This window comes from Vanellus vanellus (genome assembly GCF_965231255.1).
Source record: "Vanellus vanellus genome assembly, chromosome: 5".
Classification (NCBI taxonomy): domain Eukaryota; kingdom Metazoa; phylum Chordata; class Aves; order Charadriiformes; family Charadriidae; genus Vanellus; species Vanellus vanellus.
The window spans coordinates 11578684-11600986 of NC_138910.1; the positions used below are offsets into that span (position 1 = coordinate 11578684).

The following is a 22303-nucleotide window of genomic DNA, read 5'->3' on the forward strand; positions in this document are numbered from 1 at the left end:
ATTTCAGTATGCATATCCTGCAAATGCAAGTGTAATTGATACAAGGTATGTATCTTAATGTACATCTTGAGTAAACATAAGAAAACCATACCCTAATGGAAAACAGACTTTGTCTTACAATGTGCAATCATGCTTTTACATCTAAACTGGACTTTGGGTTTAGAAAACAAATCTTAAATCAGTCCTATTCAGAGGACAAATCACAGTTCACATACTTGTAAAAAACTTTTGTTCTAGGAAAGCCTTTTGTGGAAAAGCTTGGGAAACTCCATCCAGCTACAGTGGTGGAGGGGTGGGAAAGGAGGGATTGAGGTATCAGTTCAAACAATCTGAGGAAAAAGTTGAATAAACATTGAAGACAACAGAATAGAAACCAGACCCCAAATATTAATTCATGGGGTCTTCAAAGGGGATTTTGAGATTTATTTTAATTGTTGTTGAAAGAAAAAGATTAATTTTTGGATGAAAAATGTATGCAAATTCAGCTGTGGTCAACAGTAAAAAAAAAAAGTTTCCTACTCAAAGCACAAAAAAGCAAAGCAAAGAAACCCTTAATATCAACTCTTTAATCCGCTGTGGTGGCCTTTAACCTGGGTTTGAAGGCAGGAAAACACAAAGAAAGCTACATGAGAATAATAAAAAACGTAGCACCCGAATGAAAGGACATGAATCTGGTGCAAAAATGGGAAATCTTGAGGGAGTGATGTGATATGTAAACCAGAGAACAATGGGGCTGTTCCCCAGTGTCTGAAATGATGTTTGGAGTAGGAGGAATAAATAGGAAGAACCTCTCCGTCCAGTTGGCCAGCCCTACGAGGACTGCGTGGGCACCACGGGATCATGAGGGAATAAACCCAAAGGCTGCAAAAATGAAGGTGTATATATCCAGATATAGATATAGTGTGTAATGTATTAACTGACTGGTGTTCAGTAGGAGCTGCGGGGCAGACTTGCTGAATGTCTCTCCAAAAAGACGGAACAGGAATCACAGGAAAGCACAGTAAGGGTTTCTTCCTGCTCAAGGAGAAGAAAAGAGACAGCTGGGGCTTTTATTAAATAAAGGACAGGAGCTTCTCCAGAGCTGAACTCGGGGGATTTTAACTACTCGGGTACCTCCTGGGGAAGCGTGGTGGGCCGGGACACAGCGCGGTGTTAGCCAGCAGAGATGGTGGGTAGGAGAACGCCGTTCTGGACGTCGCGGGAGGGAGCCGATGGAGAAGGCAGGGCAGACGGGAGGGTAAGTGAAAGACAACATGGCACTATCGAGTCCTTCGCTGCCTATAAAGGAGCGAGAGCAGAGAAATGGCGGTCTGGTGGGCTTAAAAGAAAAAATAACCCGAGCTGCCTCATGTTAACAAACATCCTGTGGGAAAGTTAATAGCTGCTGAAAGAGAGTCCATAAAGCAAAATGACAAGTTGTCCTGCCACGGAGGGAAGACAAGACACAGCGTGGGTGCATCAGACACTCCTCAGTGACCCCAGAACTGAGAGAGGCACAACGACAAAAATAAATCTTAGAAATAAAACATTTACAACGGTGCGAGCGCCCTGGGGACGGTGGAAGGTCTGTCTCCTCTCCCGGACGGGGGTCTCAGGCTGCCCGGCCTCGGGCGAGGGCAGCTTTGTGACAAGGAGGGGTGTCTTTAACCCGCCCTGTTCGCCGAGGGGTGCCTACCGCCGAGGCAAGGTTTTGGTTTTGGTTTGTTTTTTTTTTTTTGATGAAAAGGCGGGCAGGGCGCCAGCAGCCGACAAAAGGGCTTAGATCAATTCAAATCCACGAGCACCGGCCGAGGCTGGTGGCAGCGGAGGGCCGGGAACGGAAGGCAGGAAGACCGAGGGCCAGCAAGGTCCGCCTCGCTTCAGCCCGCCTCAGCCCGCCCCGGCCGCTGGCTCTAGGACCTGCGATGAGTTTGCCCGCCGGAGCCGGCCTCAGCGCCTGCGCGGAGGGAGGCGACCGAACCCCTTATACCCATGGAGAGCGCGGAGGCCGAGCCGAGCGATAGCCGCCCGGAGGAGGACGGCGGCGCCGCGCCCCGCAGCGGCTTCCCGCCTCCGGAGCAGCCCGAAGCCGCGGCGGCCACGGTGAGGGTGCGGGGGGTGGCGGCGGCGGCGGGGCGGCGCGCCTCCCGCGGGCCGCCGGCCTCGGTACGGCCTACTCCGCCGGGGCCGAGCACCGGGCTTTCCTGAGCGCGCTGCCCGGCCGCCGCGCCGCCGGCCCGGCCGCGGGGAGGGGCGGGGAGCTCGGCCGGCGCGGGGAGGCCGGGGCGGGGAGGCCGGGGCCGGGCGGTGGTGGGAAAGGGCTACAGATGGGACGAACCTTCCTTCTGCCTGCCCGGGGCCAAGCCCCTGCACGGGGGAGCCCGGGGTTGAGCTGTGCAGCGCAGCCCGTCCCTCCAAGCAGTGGGGTTATCCTCCTTCCAGTCTCTCTCTGGCCGCTGTTGGAGGGCTTTGCGTGCTGTCAGCCCTTGTTCCTTGTGACATATTATTATTAATTTCTGAATTTGGTGTGTCCCTCCCTCCCCTAAGTTTCACAAGTAAACCCCCCTCCCTGCTGAATTCAGCTGGAGGGTCCTAGAGCTCTGCCTTTCCAGGGTGGGCCTGTGCTCCTGACTGACTTATGCCCGACAATGTGTAAAAGATAACGATCCTCCTCTGAGAGATTAAAAGAAAAACATCTTGGTCCGGATGTATTCTGTTTCCTGTGAAAGGGGAGAGGTGGTTACGTGTGTCCCAGGTGTCCTGAGGAGGAATTCACTGCTATTTGGGAAGTGTTTGGGTAGAAAGTGCAGGGATTTTTTTCTTTATTTTTAAAAATAAAACAAAAACAAAAAATATTTTTCCTTACAGGTAACAAAGTTACTTTGTTACCTGTAAGGAAAAATATTTCTTCTTTCTGTGTCTTCCTGGTTCGTTTTGGTATCCAAAGTTGTCTATTTGTGGACTTTTTTTTTTTTCCCCAAAGCAGTTTTTCAGTTTTCATTTGTAAATGTTATGCAGAACATGGGTATAAAATGAAGCCCTGCCAAAACCTTTATCCTACAGAGACCTGTCTTATTTGAACAAATGTGGTGTGAGAGAAGGGGAGGCAGGGTTAGTAGCCTTTGCCTTGTGTGGCTAATGTTACATGAATCTTTATTTTCCTCCTCTAAAAAGATGGAAGACTGTTTGGCAAAAAAAATGGAAATCACTGTTTCGGAAGCTGAAAAACGGACTGGGAGGAATGCCATGAACATGCAAGAAACATACACTGCTTACCTCATTGAGACAAGGTGGGTGATGAGAGCTTACTCTCAAGAGTATGTGGATGTGCCATTCTAAACAGGTTCTCTCTCCTTTCCCCCAAAAATATTAAGGTACAGTTGGTGAGAGGATTTAGTTTGTTTATGATTTGTTATGTGATTATCAGCCTATTCTGGAGGATCTTTTCCCAGGAAAACTTGGCATCTGATCTCCAAGTCAGTATTTATGCTGGTGTTGTGTAACTGTGTACTGTAACTCTTCATTTGGAGCTAGTGGAAGATGTTGCTTTAATATGCCAACAACTGCTTGGTTATTTCTTAGACACAGGTTGGATAAGTTTGTATACATATATGTAAGGTTGTACGTGCAGCTGGTATGTGAGAGAGGTTGTGCATTGTGGTCTAAAGTAATGGTTAGGCTTGTTTGGGATCACAAGAAAATAAAGAAGTCTCATGACTTATGTCACGTAGCCAAAATTTACTGCTCCACTAGTATTTGAAACTGTTTTGCTTGATCTGATCACCGCATACTCATTGTAGATGCTCTAAGGGTTAGGGTTAATTAACTGTTTCCTTCCTTTATAGTAGCTTGGACTTTCACTGGATAACTTACTGCTTTCAGTCTTCTTGTGTTGGCAAGATTAATAATACCGGTATGGTAAACATACTTGGTACCACAAAGACAACTTGCCATTTTAAGTATTGAGTAGCGAACAAGGCTTTAAAATACCTTGTAACTTATAGTTACTTCCCAAACAGTCACAGATGACTCTTATTATGCAGGATCATGTTACTCAGCTGAAGCAAGAATTTCAAAATTAGATTTATTAGGAGTTTTGTCTCTCTCTTCTTTATATTAACAGTTTTAACCTTTGGGCCTTGCCTTGGGAATGATCTGCTGTACAGATAAAACCTTCTGAAACAAAGCAGTTGCATTTTGCAAAGGCACTGGAGAGTTCAAATTGTAATACTATCACATAAGTCTTCCAGTTACTAGTTAAAAAGCTTCTTAACTTGTTTCATTGGTGAAAGGACACACCAGTCATACTAATTGCAGACCTATGGGGATACATTTACTATATTTTGCTAAACTTTACGAATAAAATCCAAAATAGACGTATGTTATACTTTTCAAATATTGTAGCTCTCTGGCAGTTGGTCAGATGTTTGAAAAAATACGTTTACAGTGTATTGATATTAACGATCACATCTTCTCACATAAGTAATGTTATTTTTCTTGTAATGATATTTTTTAAGGAAAAGAGAAGAAAATTGGAATCATTAATGTCTAACTGTTATGTGAAGTGTACTCTGGGGGCATCTTTATGCAGCCCCAGAATGTAATGACTGCATCTCCTTACCCAGTCATCCCTACATTACTTTAGACTCACTCCTGCTGGTCTTTCCCAGTGGTTCTTCCATACTGGCAAAACTGTGTTTTGCTGCCCAGATTGCTTTCTTTCATTGAGATTTATTTTATTCTGTGGTCAGCAAATACGAAGACCAATTACATGTTTGTCACAGAACTATTGAAAATGTGGGTTTGTCACATGTCTAATAAAATAGGTTCTCTATTCCTTTTGCTGAGAAGGCAAAATTTCTTGCATAAATATAATTGCTGGCTATTAAATGTGTTTCCAGCTGAGCCTGTAGCTGTAGGTGGGCTTCACAGCAATTTGTCTGTGGGTAATAGGATATTTTGTAGCTGAAGAATAAAACTCAGTTTATAATAATATAAAAGGAAGACCACTTAATAGTTGCATTACATTTATGTGAACTGAGGTTCCACTGTTACTGCTATCTAGGATTTAATTTCAATTTGAATTGAGGAATTGCATGCATCTGGGTGAATAAGAGACACAAGATGGATGCAATTACAACCACTGTATATTTGTTACTGAACAGGAGCTGAGTACCTAAACTTTTAACACCTTAGTTTCACTAGTGCTGATGAAACTGTTTTCAAAATGCAAGTGATGGTGTTGCTTCCTTTTTCTTATCAAAATGAAAAGTTTTATTACTGTTCTCATACTTCATGTGACTTCTGTTTGCCTTTTTTTTTTTTAAGTGATATTACACCTCCACATAGATCTCTTTCTTTGAGACAAAACAAACTCTGCTGCTGTAGACTGCAGAGCCTCAGCAAATTTCAAGGGTCGTACCTCCTGAAAGCATCTCCTTTGTTCTTGGTTTACCCCTTTCTGCATTAGCTAAGTAGATTTTTGTGGTGAGCTATTTCCATTCAATTAGTCTTGGAGTCAGTTTGTTTCACAGCTCCCATTAAACTATACAGTTGTTTAAAAATAACTTAGTTTTTATATTCTCCCTGTGAGAACAGATGAACACTTCCACCTCTTTCTGGGTAACGGTATTAAGGCAAATACAAATTCTTATAATTAAGATGTGTATCTAAATATTCCTTCTTGAGGTGTAGGTGCTCAGCATGTCACTTGCTTTCTATAAGGGAAATTGCAAATATACATGACCTCACTTAAATTCAGACTTGCTTGCTTTTTAGAAATTTCGACAGCTGTGTCTTGTACCAGAATCTGCATGAAACTACAAGAACTGAGATAGTATAAAATCCAGAATTTGACTTGGTCTTGTACCCTCTGTTTTCCATGTCAGAGCTGAAAGTTAATTGGAATGCAGAGCACCTCTAAGTGCTCTGTGTTGATGGACTTTTAATTATAGTACATACAGTGGTGCCTTTTTTCCCTGTTCTCCTTCAAAGTAAACCATTCCTTCTGTAGTAGGAGGACAGTTCCATTTAGTAAACTTTTGCTTCTGTCCCTGCTGACTCTCAGATCTCTATCTTGGTCCTCCTGGTCACACAGTATGATGACTAGAGCCTGTTGGTTTTTTTTTTTTTTGTGGTTTTTTTTTTTTTTTTTTTTTTTTTTAGATGTGGCTTAAGAAAAAGTAACACAACTTTGCACAGCCTGGTAGCTGACTACTTATTAGCTGGATCCCTGGTTTCCAGCCCTACTAGTCTACTTCCTTTTCAAGTAATTTGACAAGGTGGCTCTCTATATTTGGCTGTTACTCCCCCAGTATGGCTGGGGAAGTTATTAATCTTATTTCTGCTTTCAGTATTTGGAAAGTTTTCCATTGGTTAAATTGGGATATGAGTGATACCTGCTTCTCCCTTAAGACCTCAGACCCATCCAAAGTGTAAGGACTTCTAAAGAAAGTTTCTGTGAGAGAAATGAACTTGGAAATCAGTAGCCAGCCAGGTCACAGTTCAGTGGTAACAATGCTGCACCATGGGACTTTTTTTTTTTGTTTTTCCTTTGTTATGTTGTGTTTGAGTTCCTTTCCCAAAGTCTTCCATTCCACCTTGGGCTAGGCGAAGAGCCCAGGCATGCATTTCCTAGGGAAAGGCACAGAACAAATGCCTGCAGGGGTATGCTGTCTTCTGATAAAACAACAAAATGCGGATTTTGGTGATTGAGAGTCAGGAAGACTCATCTGTTCTCTCCAAAGGAGGTATTGGGGTGGGGGGGGAAAGGAGGAAAGTCTGAATCCAGCACGAGCTTTAAACAGGGGAGAACCAGGAGGTGAAAGATGGAGGAGTTGAAAACTTACTTTACTGCTGATTTGTACTTACTTGATACTATGAGTCATAAACCTGCTAGGTGGTTGTATGTTTTAGTTAAATATGGCAAACTGTTTAGGTGACAGTGTTAAAAAAAAAAAAAAAAAATAAATAAAAATCACCTGGCTGTGAAAATCCTCTGACAAGAGAACTGCCTCTTTGTTATACAGCTTGCCAGGTAACTTCTGGTGGTTTACAAAGTACGTAGTTGATCTGTAATGATTGCTCTTCTGTCTGTTGAGAGGCCTAAATACAGAGACCGTTTCTTAATAGCTACTGGAAAAAGTTGCCCAGCCGCCTGAAATGATATTCCTCTACACAGAGAGTGAACCTTGTCTGCTGTAGGGGAGTGGAAGTGTCACTTCTACACTGAAAGGTCAAAGGCTGAAAGCGAAGTTACTGTTTCTGCGATTGAAGAGGTGATTGCTTTTACAAGGAAATAAATCAGGCGAGAAGGAAATACATGAGTTTAATATTTTGCAGCCATTCCTCTTTTTATTGCATTCAGAATTGTTTAATGGCTCGTTTAAGGTAATTAGTTTTAAATGGGAAACGGGAAGAGGTTAATTAGATGGACTAAAGTTTTCACATTGGCACTTTGAATTAAGGCAAATGAACGTGACTTTTGGAGTAATGTAATCTTCTAATAGCTTATGATAACATCAGTTATGAACGTAAAAGCTGAAGGTTTCGATTTTGTCTTTTAATTTTTTTTCAGGCAGGTTGGTTCATTCAATGAATAACATGCATTGTTAAAACTGTACTTAGAGGGGAAACATATGGTTTTCCTGCCTGAAGACTGTACAAGTATTATATTGTGTTTTGAAAACCAAAACAAATTGAGAAGTTTGACTGAATGTCAACAAGTGATTATAATCTTAATTGAAACTGCTCTGCAATCCTTGCATTTAATGGTGGAGTTCATAATGTGGTCTAAAAAATTAGATGGTAATGAAGGTATTAAGTGTAATGAGTACCTTTGTGGATTTCTACTTCCTTTCAGGAACGGGGTTCCTGGGGAGAAATGCTCTTGTAATTGGTGATATTTTATGGTCTCATATGTAACCAGGTGGAGACATTTTTGGTGTGATTAAAAAAAAAAAAATTCTCTCATCTTATTTGCCTGTCCCATCCATGCAGTTTCAAATACTTACTACCTCGTTTAAAGGACAGTGGTGTGGATGCAGGCTTATCATTGAGGGCTGTACAGTACTTTCCCACCACAGCTTTGCTCTTTCTAGGGAGCAGAATCTGTCGGCTTTTACTTTATCAAAGCCTGGGTGGAAGGGAGAATCTTAAACTAGTATTAATAATATCAAAATGTGTCTTAAATTTATTCAAATAGGTTAACTTGAAAAGCATTGCTGCTTTGTTGGGTGCTACTCAGCTGCCCTCTTGAAATGTTGTCTTGCCCTTCCAGTCACTAAAAGTCGCAAAACTGATGTTTCACAGCCTGTTTGGGGGGGAAAAAAACCCACAACAAAAACCAAACCAAACCCACCAAAACCCCAAAGAAGCAAAAAAACCCACCAAAACTCCAAACAAACAAAGAAAACCCAAACAATCAAAACAAACCGACTAGAGCAGGTGTGGCTAGTGGCAGAGGCAGCAGGGATGTCCATCCTGCAGAGAAGAGGCAATGTGGTGGCAGACTCTTGCTGAGGCCCAACTGGTAGGGTGCAGCTTTTTGCAGTTGGATGTTGGGCAAAAGAAACCATCCAGATACTTCTCTGGACAAGTGTCTGTCTACCTGTTTTGCTGCAACACTTGCTTGCTTTACCTATTGTCTTTTAACTGCTTTTCACCCAAACCAAGAACTGTGTTATATAAACGCAACAAAACCAAGAAAGGCAGCATTCACACTTCCAAGACAGTGAGAGTAAATGCGTGTTAGAATAAAGGAAGTAAGTATGATCTGATAAGAGAAATAACATCAGGCTTGCTTAACACAGATGACATTGAGGAGGCTGTATTAGATGCTGCCTATTTAAAAAAGAACAAACTGTGCAGGCAGGTTTGACCTTCAAGGTTCTCTAGTAGTAATTTAACATTTTTCTTCAGGGTATAACGTGAGGCTTGCATGTCTCTCATAAGGGTTGCAAAGCTTGATTAACTTTGACTTAGGGAAATGTAGTCTGTTGTCTATAGATCTGCTTTGTTGGAATAAATTGGCAGTAGGCTTTAGATCTAGTAAATTTCCTTAATTTCTGCAGTGTGGACAGGGAAGATGTGGTGAGTGGCATGATCTGGTCTGGCAGTCTGCTTCCTTCCTTCTTGAGTTCTTGAGGCCCCTTGTGGACAGAAAACTTTAAGTAACAGGATGCCTGCATCTCTGTCCTGGGGTAGCGGTGATTTGTTCTGACCTAGGACTAGGCTTCTCTATAAAGCTGTGGTCCTTCTCTGTTGAAGTGCTCCACTCCTAGACGACTTCTTAAAAATTCTGGTTCCTGTTTAATTTTCTGCTAGATATTTGTGTGTGTGTGTGTAGTGAAATATTACTACTCTGATTGTGTTTTTTTTTTTTAGACTATAATAATATATATTTAAATATAATAATTCTGAAAAATGCAAAGCTGATATAGCAAGCAAGTTGAGAATTTTTTTGCACAGTTAAGTCTTCATGTGGTCTTTGCTGCTATTAGTTTATAATCAACTCTGCAAAACAGTCATGAAGCATTAAGAGTGTAATTTACACTGGAACGTTGTCTTGTCAGAAGGCTGTGATCTCTTACAATGGCATCTTACCGATAGTGTGTTGACCTGAACCCTTACAAATAATTCACTATTAGAATACGTGATGATCTTATTGGTGTATTTTGCCTTCCTTCAATATTTGTAGGATAGGAATGTGAAATGTAAGTGCATTCTCTTCTAACCTGTAGTCCATACTGCAGTAGAATATATGTAGTTCCCCAAACAGACTTGAAGCTATGAAGTCACTCTTGATTTAATTTCTTTTTCTCTTGTTAGTTTGTAGAAGAGCAAACTTTCTCACACTAGTGGTGTTAAAACTATTGAAACTTATTAAATGATAATGTGACTCTCTTGACTGCAGGAATTAGGAGTTCTAAGAAAAATGCAGATCAGCTTCTACGAAATAAAGCTGACTTGGCAAAAGTGGGTGTGTAGAGGAATGGCAAGCCAGAGCAGGATGAGTTAAGGCGGATCAACTATGGAAGACAAGCTACCTAACTTTATACTAGTAATGTACATTACTGTGCTTGTATTTGATAGGAGAGTGCTATATTGAGGCCACTTATAAATGCATACTACCAAAATTCGGGATGGTTCTTTTCTTACATCTTGTGAAGTTGGATTTCTACAGAAGTGCACTTGAAAATGGAGTAGGAATGTCTGGACCAGAAACTTCCTTGAAAGATAAACTCCTTTTCATTGTTCTCTGTACTGACCTCATTGATGCCATAGGCTATTCAGAAAGTGATAAATACAAGATCAGACTTGCACTGCATTGGGAATTGATTTGGTTAGAGGAAGAAGATAGCACTTAAGTACATGCTGTATGGAAATGAAACAGCCAGATGAACTTTTCCAAGTACTTTGTATTCAGGAGGTGGAAAACTTTATTTGCAGTTGCCGGTGGCAGTATAAGCCCATAGATTAAGTTAAGTGGAGATAAAAAAAAAAATAATTGTGGCTAGCAGTACTTTTCCTTAGGGCCTCATATTGACAAGAAAAATAAGTATGATATTTAAAAAATAAAGTGAACTGTTCTTCTTACAGTTTGCCTTTGGTGGTAACTTCTTAAACCTCTGTAACTCTAGTGTATGTCTGAAACTTGTTAGGCTGCCATAAACTGTCAGTAGTGTGTGCACACCTAGCTTGCCTCTAGTTACGAGGTGATGCAGTCAGTCTTAAACTTCAGTTAAATTAAAAAAAAAATGAATAATGAAACTCTCCTATTACAGAAAAATCAAAACTGGAAAGAAGAGCTGGTTAAACGCGCCTCCTGTGCCAACCCCAGGGTTGCATTTGGTGTGGTCAGGAAATAGTTATGCATAGGAGTGACAGAGACGCTTAATAGCAATGGACCAAATGCATCCTGCAGGGTTTTTCTTCTTATATTACGGAGAATTTCTTGTTCCAGATCTGGATCTGTAATCTTCCTGCCTTTAGAGTAAGGATGGTTGCAGTCTGCTTTGCTCTGTGCAATGTGTCTGCCTAGCTCTAGGTGAGTCTCTGGTGCTTTACTGCTGGCGCAGCAGTGGCTGTATCTGCAGCACAGATGAGTCCTCCTGGGATGTGGCTTGGTTCTTGGGGCAGTGCCGGCCTGTGTTTTTTCTTGTCTCCTTATACATGTTTGTTTGTGCAGTGTGTTCTCAGACAGGATCCTCGTAATCCTATGGTGTATTGATGGTGGCAGCCTTGCTTAAGAGTTCATAGTAACCCATACAGAAGTAGAGCTCTTGAAACCTGTGGTGTAAGTCAGTGCAACTGGCTGATAGCTGCTGAAGCTGGAGATTAAAAGGATCCCTAGTTCTCAAGCACTTCTGTGTGAGTGTCTTGAATGGCCAGATTGTTTACCAAACCCTGCTGGGAGATTCTCCTTTAGGGAAGTGAGGTTTGTGCCTTCAGCTTTCAACTAAACAACGAATTTTCCAGGCCATAGTAGCTTAATTCTTCATCTATTTAAATTTACCTCCAACTCAGCAATCACTAGATACTTGCTTTTAGCTGAAGTGTTCTTGAAATGTTTAAGTTGTGCAGTGTTTGTGTAGGGAGGAATGCTGCGCAGCCTGGCAGCCCTGCGCTATGCTGAGTTTACCCTCTTCAAAACTCTGCGGTTGCAGTTGCAACTTCGTTGAATCTGAATACTCTAATAAGGAAGAATTCTGTGGGATGGTGGCAGTACGATTTAGTGGCTGTCAGCAGTGTGCTTACCTTTTTTTCTTTAGTTGGCCTCAAACAGTTTTAATCTGCAGGAGTTTGCACTGAATGATTATGAATACATCCTTTTTTCTTTGTCCTTGTGATTTTTTTTTTTTTTTTTTTCTAAAAATTCGGTCACCTGGAATAAATGTCCTTTCTACAAGGCAAGGCTAGATATAAAGAAAATGTTCTTCCTTACTCACTTAAAAAAATCCTTTTGCATAATTCTGAATTACATTACTTCAACCTCAAGATGTAACCATGCTGGAGGAGAGGATATAGCAGGGCTGTTCCTCTCTAATGAGAGGTCAGAAATGGATGACAAAGGCTTCTTGTATTTTAAGTGTATCAAATAATTGGGGCTGCTCTGGAGTGGGATTGTTTGATGGTTTTTCAGTAGTGTCATTAGAAATCCAACTTGTGGCTTAAGAATAGCTTAAAGTAAATAATTTGTGTGCTATTTAGCTGTCTTTAAAACTTTGCTCCAGAAAGTTGTTATGAATTCAAGAACTGTATAGCCTGAATTCTGCTGGAAGAAATAACGTAATACCCTATTCTATTGAGTACCATATGAGTAAGTACTTGTAGTTCATAACTTGCTGTGCCCAGTTCTGGGCTCCCCAGCACAAGAAGGATGTGGACATACTGAAGCCCTTCATGGCCCAGTGAAGGGACATCAAGATGATTGTGGGCTTGGAGCATCTGACCTGCAGGGAGAGACTGAGGGGAGATGGGGTTGTTCAGCCTCTGAAAGAGGCAGCTTGGGGGATCTTGGCAACATATATCAATATGTGGTGGGGGAGGTGAAGAAGATGGAGTTAGACATTTTTCTGTGATGCACGGAGAGAGAACAAGTGTCAGCAGCCACAAATTCAAACATAGGAAATTCCGCTTAAATGTAAGAAAACTTCTTTACTGTGAGGGTGGTCGAATGTGGGAATGGGTTGCCCTGTGTGGTGGTAGTCTCTGTCCTTGGAGGTATTCAAAACCCAACTGGATGTGGCTCTGAGCAACCTGCTTTGAGCAAGGGAGTTGGACTACAGACCTGCAGAGTCCCTTCCAACCTCAACTATTCTTTGATAATCTCATAATTTTTTTTCATGTAGGTTTATGCCAGTGCTTTGTATGCTAATTAGTCACTATAGTTAAGAACCAAGGTAGACATAGACATCACTGGTTTCTGTTAAGTGCCGTGTCTGAAGCCTCTCTCTATGTGTTTATTCTGGCACGTGCTGGCTGCCAAGAAGTGTTACTGATCTGATGCTTATTTTATGATATTGTAAAGTATTTCTGTTTCTCTAAATGTCTTGTATGAAGGATTATTTTTTTTTCAAGTTTTTATGTCACTTTTCAATCCTATAATATTCCATGATTTCTCCCTTTATAGTAACATAAAATCCTTTAAGCCCTTGCTAGGTGATGTTGGCTTTAAGTTTTCAACAAATTTTTTAGGCGCATCAATTTTGTATCTGTTTATACTATCTTTAGCTAGTTTGTTAGACTATGTATCCTTACTCCTTAAATATAAAAAGATGTTACTTTGAACAAAAAAAGAAGTGCTTTGAAATTTGCTACATTTTTCTAAAAATATCCTTTAAAAATTCTTTAAAATATAACTTTTAAAATATTAACTATTCTAGTTGTTGCAGGCAAGACAATTTTTATCCTCTGAAGTGAAGACTTTCCCATTGAATAGTAAATTCCTTCTTGTAATACCCTGTATCCTTCAGCTGCTCATGAAATCATGCTGGCTTGGAGCCTAACACTGTTCCAAGAGAAATATGAACTAAGTCACTTGTGTGACTATTTACTTGACTGTGTTCTACCTGTTTGTGGTGTGATGAAAATGCATTGACTTCTCCTGTGTTCCTGGCATGAGAGAAAATTTGAGTGATATCAGGCAGAAATTTTAAATATTTTTAAATGAAGTCTGTAGACATGAAATTAATTAAGGTTATTTTTGATTATGGGCAAGTTATGCAGTAATAATTACTGGGTAACTATTTTTAGGGCCTTTGCTGTAGTTGCCCTGATTGTATGAGGGAGAAGGCAATAGCTTATTAATGCTCAAATTTGCTATTTTATCTTTCAGAGCTGTTGAGTCCCAGAGTGAGGGACAGTGTGCGCCAGTGGACTCCCTGTGGAGACGTTACAGTGAATTTGAGTTGTTGAGGAATTATTTGTCAGTTACCTATCCACATATTGTTGTTCCGCCTTTGCCAGAAAAAAGGGTAAGGAAGCCGAGGCTGCAGCTTGCTTTGTATTGTTTGTTACTTATTTACTATTAACACTCTTCTGTTTGAATAGGCTGACTTTGTTTGGCATAAGCTGTCAGCAGATAATATGGATCCAGATTTTGTGGAAAGAAGAAGAATTGGTTTGGAAAACTTCTTGTTACGTGTGGCTTCACATCCTGTTCTTTGCCAAGACAAAATCTTTTTTTCGTTTTTAACACAGGTATAGTACAGTGATGTGCTTTCTAAATACATTCTTTAGTAATTATTCTTTTAAGGTGATGTCCTTTGCTATTCTTCCCTCCCATTGACCCATAGCTTGCTCTGTCTAGGAGAAAGATGGACAACGTGAATAAACTTAAGGTGGAAAAAGGGTGTCTGTGTAAAAGCTTCTTAACAGCCCACTGCAGTTGTACAGCTGGCCGTCTAATGTACCTTATGGCTTTTTTTCCAGTCTGGTTTTAAGGCTCCTAAGAGAGAATTTCTGCCTCTTTGGAGCAGCATATTGGGAGCTTAATGTGTGCTGGTTGGGAAAGCTTCCCTAGGACTAGAGCTGAAATAGCTAGCATGCTATACTGCTGGCTGCAGAGACAGTGCTAGCTTCCAATTTACTTTTTGGATAGCCATGGTTTCTTTAGCGTTGTAGCTTGAATCATGATCCATTCATACGTTATAACAGAAGTTTGTGATTTAGCTGATTGTCAGCTAAAGCGTTGCATTCTGTAGTTTTCAACTTCAGGAGATGTTAGGCATTTCTTTGTTCTGTGCTTTGATCAGAGATTGCCAAGTAGTGGACTGAGCTGACTTGTTTACAGCAGCACAGTATAGCGTGTAGATGAACCAGTGCATGGGAACTGAAAGCAGCGGACGCTACAACCACTACACGTGAGCGAGGTGACTGTGTGTGCACTGTAAACTGATCACATCAGTTGTTCCCTGTATGCATGCTGCCTCAAGCTGCACAGGTCTGTGGAGCTGCTGATAATCTAATAGGCAATAGATAACTACTCTTTTTTCTGGGAGCTGAGCTACTTCCTCAAACAAAGCTGTGTGGCTCCTGCCTCCAGTTGATAGATTGAGGTAATTGAGCACACTGACACATAGAGAAGAGGAGAGAGTTTCTTGGGGAGGTTAGTATGTAAGCACAACATAATGACATGTTATTCTTAATCCAAATTCTTGAAATGAAATAGGGAGGGTAGCTGAGGCAGAACCCAGGTCTACTGGAGAAGCTCTTCTCCTTTCAGCTCTTATATGATTCAGATATAGGGGCTTGCAAAAGCTGTGGCACTCTGAAGTCTCTCTAACAGAACCTTCTTCTCCTGTATTTTTAGGAAGGTGGATGGAAAGAAATGGTGAATGAGACTGGATATCAGTTAAAGGTAACTTCTGTAATTGTTTGTCTCGTGGCTGCTATGACACAGAAATACTCCAACAAACGTGTTTTAGGCTATGTATGAAAGGCTGATTGCTGTTAGAATGAGCTAAAGGCATTGCTTTATGTATACTTGTAACTACAAAATACAGTGGTGTTCTTAATATGTAATAGGTAAGACTTAAGCTGTTAAGTTCTCTAGCCGGCTTGTTAGTATATGCCGATGTTTGCTCAGCCTTGTAATTCTAATAGTGGTATAAAATTATGATCCTTACATGCTTTAAAATTAATGAACTTGAGTTCATAGTGCTTTTTTATGTTGTCAATTTAGTTTAGTATTGTTTTAAAGATGGGTGTCAGATTTAGCCTGGTAAGAGGTGTGAAATGTCAGGAAAAAGAAAAAGCAAGCAAAGGGGTCTGAACTGTAGGACTTCTACAAAGATAAATTGCGGAAAGGGACTAAGACAGATGGATTTGGTGCCCCTTAACTGTTTAACAGAGTGTGTCTTGAAGTAGTACTATCCCTATTGGCATCACTGAGTTGGTGGCTGGTAAACTGGTGGAAGACTTGCAGGAATAAGTGATAAAGGGTTGCATGTCTGGACAGGAGAATCTGTGAGAAGCTGATAGATTGCTGTGCTGTGCCTGGAAAAGTTGTTATACAGGTACAAATACTGAACTTCTGTTTCATTGTAATATGATCAACTCCTATGACATCACAGCTGAAAACTAGGTGGGTTATGAAGAATTATTCTGAATAGTGAGAGCTGAAGAAGACCACTGGTGCTCTTATCCTCAACATCCAAGGGGCTTTGATACTGATGTTTAAGTTGATAACTTAAGTTGACAATAATATCTTCCATCATGGTAGGGCTTGTGTTTTGCTAGTATTCATAATGCAAAAAATGTAAATCTTTCAAGCTGTGTTCTCCTAGTCAACACATCTTTACTTCAGCTTATACTTATAGGAGTTCAGGCAGTTTGTACTGGAAGGGTATGTTCAGGAGTGCACAGAGTGATGTGTATATGAAAGAAAACTCAAGGCAGAATGCTGAGAATATTTTCCTGCCTGAAACTGTATTGTAGATTAAACGAGAGATGAGCAAGTCCTGTTTCCCTTATGAATTTGATTGTGTGTATGTTTCCCTTTTACAGTTCTTCTTTCCCTAGGAAATAAAAATAACTCTTTGCAAAAGCCTGGGGCAAGCATCTTTTCTTTTATTCAATATCTAAAGTATAAACCCTTCAAGATTGGAGATTATTTAGCACTACACTGGAGGACAAACCTCTATTAATTACATGTCCTTGGCTAGAGTCAGAGCACTGGTTTACATGCTGCTGCTGTCTCTGCTGATGATGCATTAAAGCAGGATGTGTCTCTTGTCCCAAAGGGTTTGAACCAGGCTAACTAAATTTTACATTAGGCGTTAATGCAGTGTAGCATGTTATAGTTGAATGTTGATGTTGGAGACTTTGTTTACTCTGCCAACTATATCATTAAATCACGCTTTTCCTCCCTCCTACCCCCAGCACTTAATTTTGTTCTTTGAGATTTGTCAGTTGGGATTTTAACCCTTCCTTTAGGAAAGAGGAAATTCCCCTCTCTCTTTAGTTTGCTTAAATGATTATAGGATCATAGTAGGAATTTACTGTCTGAAAACTCCTCGACTGTACCTCATTTGATGGGGAGTTCATCTCTAAAATGCTTGTGCATATTAATCTTAAGTTTAAGACTGGACAGACCTTTCTCTAACAGCATAACTCTGTGGTGCAAATGCTCAGAAGCAGTGTGTGGGAGTTACTGTGCTATTAATGGCGAGAAGGAAATAACCCTACTTAGATGGTTGAGCATTGGCAGGGTCTTGGTTCCTGCCTGACAGTGCTTGTGTACTTACTGAACTCCTCCTTCCGAACACTACAAGCGTCTAACAAAAGGCAAAAACTTGCCCTTTAACTGTAATGTAGGAAATGATCCTTTTAAAGTGTAAACCTGTTGAATGTATACGCTGTCCCAACAAACTTGAATGGCTTTGGTCCCGGCTGAACATAAATGCAGTATTTTGTGAAATAGCTACTTAGAGGGAAGGACTCTGATTTAACATCAGTGTACCTAGGTAGTGTTTGTACTGTGAGAGAATCTGTGTGTGAGAAGTACATGTAGATGCATCCAAATGACCTGAAATCTCACTGGCTTGTGTAGTGACTTGTAGGGACAGAGCAGTGGAGGTCCAAGGCTGTACAAGCACATGGAGCATTCTGAATAAACATAAAGCCTGGGCTGGGAGTTGGAGTTACTGCAGTGTTTTGTGTTTCTTGTGCTATCTTAGACATGCTTCCCCATGCTGCCTTTCTCTTCCCTTTGCAAGATATTCTTAGCGGAGTACTGTGTGTAGCAGTGGCAATGAACCCGTTTTCTTCCAATATCAGTCAGTCTTAGTCTTGCAGGTTTCATTCACTTACCTTTAGGTTTGTGGACTGTGTTTTGTATTGGTTGTTCGGTGGTTGGAAGAAGTACAGCTAAAGTTAGCAAGATTTGCATCAATGCCTCTCATCCTAGTTTGAAGAAAGAAATTGATTTCTTTCAACCTGGATGCTGTCCTAAGTGTCCTCCAGATATCGAAGTGGTTCCAGGTGAAATGAACTTGCAGCGATACTCAAATACCGATATCTTCTGCTCAGCCCCAATGCAGTAGGAGGTGGAACAGTCTCAAGCTGTGCCTGTCTCATTTGTAGAAGTTGTTCAAAGGGTCCTAAAGGAAGGACTCCGTTCTCGGTTTGGGAAAACACTGTGTTCCTTTTACTGTCAAATTCAAAACAGTTCTTCAAGATCCAAGTTGACTGTAACAGTGCACAAAATATCCCTGTGTCATTTACCAGCACTAAGTAGAACTGCTGAAGTAACTTACTGCTAGCAGTTGTGGTACAATCCACTAGCTAAAAAAAAGTACACAGTAGGAAATCTGTGCACCTCACAAGATGTGTTTTTTGTTCTTCTTTCACTGAAAGGAGGGATGTTTTGATCAAAAGTAAACTCCAGCCATTTTACCTGAGTTGGAGTTTTCATACAGCATAGATGAGCCCTGAGTGAGCTGGATGTAAAATGGCATATAGAAATGAAACGTTGTGGTGATGTGGGACCTCTTCGGATGAGGCTGGGATAGCTCATCTGTATTGGGGTCTTATTAAGAGTAAATACCCATTGCACAGTTTAATGTTCAGTTAAACTGAAAGAAACCCAGAAACCCTCCTTAGAGAGATTCCATACTGCTGTTGCAGTCACTGGTAAACCAAAACCTCAAAAAAAATAAAGTAGTCAATTACCTTTATAATTAGGTATTGAACTTTCTTCTGTAGAGACTTCTATATGCTCTATTTTAGAAAAGAACATTGCATTAAAAATGGCTCTATTCTGATATGCAGATTACATATTTTCTGTGAAGCTAGTTTTAAAATAAGAGAACACCATATATAAGATTTTGATTTCACTGGGGAACTGTTCCTAGTAATAAAGAGCATAGAGAGGTCACTCTACCACCGGTTTTATTTGGTTTGAAAAATATAAAATAGTTTGTCCATATGGTCTTATGTTACCTAATTGCTTCATCTAAAAAGAATGTAGGGTTGTGTATCTTAACTCCATGATTTGTGTAACGTTTTAAGAAGGAACTATTTTTGTGGGATTTGGATTATACCACCTTAATTTTAGTGGATACTGTTTACATCCTATTTCACAAAAATAGCTTAGTTTTTTACTTTTTAATAAAAAATATGTCATGCAGGGCAGTTAGTGTCAACTTATTCAATGTTTGAAGATTTAAGTATGCCAAGAAGGCAGGCTTTTTTTGTAATGGTGCTGCCAGAAGGCTCAGATTTTTTTTGTCACTGGAATTTAATTGCATTAAATTAACAAAGCTTTTTTTCCCCTTTTTTCAGGCAGATTCCAGATTAAAAGCTCTTAATGCAACATTCAGAGTGAAAAACCCAGACAAGTAAGATTCCACATCCTTCCTCCCTCCCTTTCTCTTTTTCAGTTACAACTGTAACTTCAGATGACAGAGTATTCTGTCTCCTTAGAGTAAATTTAGAAAAGAAAAATTATATTTCTGCACTTCAAATCTTAACAGAAGCCCAGTAAGGAGATAGTGTGAAAAGGTTTGATAAATACTGTTTCTAGGAGCAGGAAACACTCAGAAAAATGCCATCACTTTATGCAAAATGAGTCTTTCATTTTAGCTAGACTGAAAGGAAGGGACAAAAAAGACTTGGAAAAAGAACCTCTTAATATTTGCTTGCTAAGAAATCTTTCCGAGTGTGAACAGAATACAGATTGATAGTAGGTCTTTCCAAAAATCTGCTAGTGTGCAATCCTGGATGCATGCACCCTGGTGTTGCAGTTCATAGTTCTCTTCAAGCTGCCAATTTTCACAGATCCTTTTGGAAGTCAGGAGGTCAGTTCAGCTCTGCGGTTTAAGAAGCTCTGGGACAAGCTCTAGAGCAATCTGCTGGATCAAAAACTGGTCAGAATTGTCAGGGTATGGAGTGGGAGGTTCATCACACTCTAGGTGATGTGAGAAGGGTAAAATGAGAGTTTCTACTTCTGCACTAGTTAGAAGGATTAGTGTGCAGCAGTAGGGTCAAGAGATGTTGGTGTTTGCCATCAATAAGCAATAGAGACCTGTACAATGTGCCCTTCTGGGTTCATCTGCTGTCCAGTAGTGGCAACAGGAGATACTATTTAGAGACATCCCATGTGCTTGAGTGCTTTCTGTTGTCTGTTCCCTTGGTACGTCCCTAGCATCTATGGGTATTTGTATTAAGGATGTTAGAGGGTACATACCTTTCTGAACCTCTTTGTAGGTTTACCTGTGAATTAGTGCAGTCCCTCCTTTTTTATTGTGTTTGCTTTTGCAGCCTTCGGTAGCAGCAAGGAAGCATTTAGCTAGGGTTTAATATAAGAGATGACATTCACGCATGAGATCAAAAGACAGCAATTCTCTCAGTAGCTACAGGTGAAATTGGCCCCTTATTTGAATACTTCATCCTCCATCATCTTCATCTGTGGCTATCGGGAGCTAGCTTTTCCTGCTTTCACAGCCGGGAAGCTTTGCCAGGAGTTTGCCTATAGGTATAGGTGGGCAAGACTGGTTAAGGCTGAGATGAGGAATATACTGTTAGCTTTTGAGGTAACTTAATGTTTCAGAAAGCAAAGCTGTTGTGAGAAGTGGCTTGGTAAAAAGGTAAAGAGTTAATAAAAGGGGAATGTGAGGAAGGGCCTGTAACAAAAACAGTCCCTGAGTATTTAACTCAATAGAGACTTCACAGCACTTGAGATATGGCACATGCTTTCTTTTGTAGCTGGCAGAATACATAGCTTCCAAATTCAGTTTTTGGATACAAGTTGTTTCATAAATAACTGATGAGTGTAACTTTTTTTTTTTTTTAATTCAGGCAGAGCGTTTTATTATAGCACGTTGTGGCTCTAACAGGAGGAATAGTGCCTTGCTCAGCCCAGCAGGCTTAAACTTGAACTGCCTGGAATCTGACACCTTACCCTTCTACCCTTACCTCTGCTGCTTGTGTGACTGGGTGGTAAAGTGGGTTCAGCAAGCTCACCTTGCTGAAATAAAAGATCTAACTGCTAACTAATTGGAGTGTAGGCTTTCAGGTTCCTGGACCAGGAAGGGTTCGGGTGGAGAATAGCTGCATCTCCCAGTCCAGATTGCCTCGTGGTGCTGTGGAGCTGCACCTTAGAGCAATGTGAGGAGCTCTTAACAGCTGAAACAGTACTGCTTGGGGAGTTACAAATGTAGACTAGAAACTAAACCTCCTCCTGTGGGAAGCAATTCATATCTTTAATGATGGAATTTTAGGGTGATAAAAACGTGGTATTCTGGTACTCAGAGGTAAATTTGTATCTACTGCAGACCTCTAATTTTGGCCCCATGGCACTCATCCTCTTGTTCTTTTTCTGTGCTTTAATGAAAACGATAGCTTGCTTCTTGGTGAAAGTTTTCTTTGGAAAACACTAAATCCTTTCCTGAGGCAGGTGTTTTTGTTGTTGTTTTTTAAACAAGTAACTCTTCTTTTCTTGTCTGGTTAGTTGGACAAGTGGCTTGTTTTCTTAGTGAACAGTTCTGTTCTTGTAATATCTTCCTTCACAAAACAGGAAAATGGCGCTGCCCTCCCTGTTGTAGGGAGGAGTACTGCCAAGTAAAATGCACAAAGTAAATAACTTTTGATCTGCAACACCACCAGTCTTGTAAAAATAGTTGGTTTTTTTTCCTGAAAAATTGTATTTGTAAAATTTTCAACCTTCACAGAAGATTGGGCAAAAAATAGTATCACTTTGGTTTATGCTTTTCTGAGACAACAAAAAGAAGACAACTTGGTTATGAAGTAGTAATATTTTTATTATTTTATTTTTTTTAATGGAGGAGGAATTAGCGTGGGAGATGTATTACTGCTGAAGTCCAGGATACGAGAAGTCCTCTTAGGTTCCTGACTTTTGCCATCAGGGAGTATGGCATTCCTAAAAGCTTACTTGCCACAAAACTGGATAAATAAAACTTTCCATTATAAATTTCTAGAGTGGAAAGGGGAGTCTTCCTGAGCTGAAGGCATGCTTTTTAATCTTTTGTTTTTAGTTCAATTATTTCAAATATCTTTACTGTACGTGTCTGCAGCTGTCTGACATGCAACCCTGGTGCATATTTTATAAAGTGTAAACTGAAAAGATTGCTCTCTAAACCCCACTGTGCAGATCAATGACTATATTTATTTTTCCCATACAGTTTCTCTGCTGGCTTTTAAATCTTTTTATGTACTTTAACCCTGTGTGTGTCATAATCTTATAAAAGATGCTCCTCGGAGATCAAAAATATTAGAAATGGTAATAAAGCTCCTACTTCCTGAATGTAAGGAGGAGAATATTTTAGGGGGAAGACTTCCTGGCAGGGAAAGAAGAGGTGTT

General features: G+C 40.5%; 1 protein-coding gene across 1 annotated transcript in view; it reads left to right on the top strand.

Annotated features, from left to right (window-relative positions):
• Positions 1-1889: 1889 nt before the first annotated feature.
• SNX4 (sorting nexin 4) overlaps positions 1890-22303 on the top strand; it is a 34674-nt gene continuing 14260 nt past the window's right edge. The window contains 7 exon segments of the mRNA XM_082483656.1: positions 1890-1952; positions 1954-2082; positions 3154-3269; positions 13817-13955; positions 14032-14181; positions 15293-15340; positions 19267-19322. Of these exon segments, the coding sequence (XP_082339782.1) occupies positions 1905-1952; positions 1954-2082; positions 3154-3269; positions 13817-13955; positions 14032-14181; positions 15293-15340; positions 19267-19322 (686 nt within the window). The 5' untranslated portion in view covers positions 1890-1904.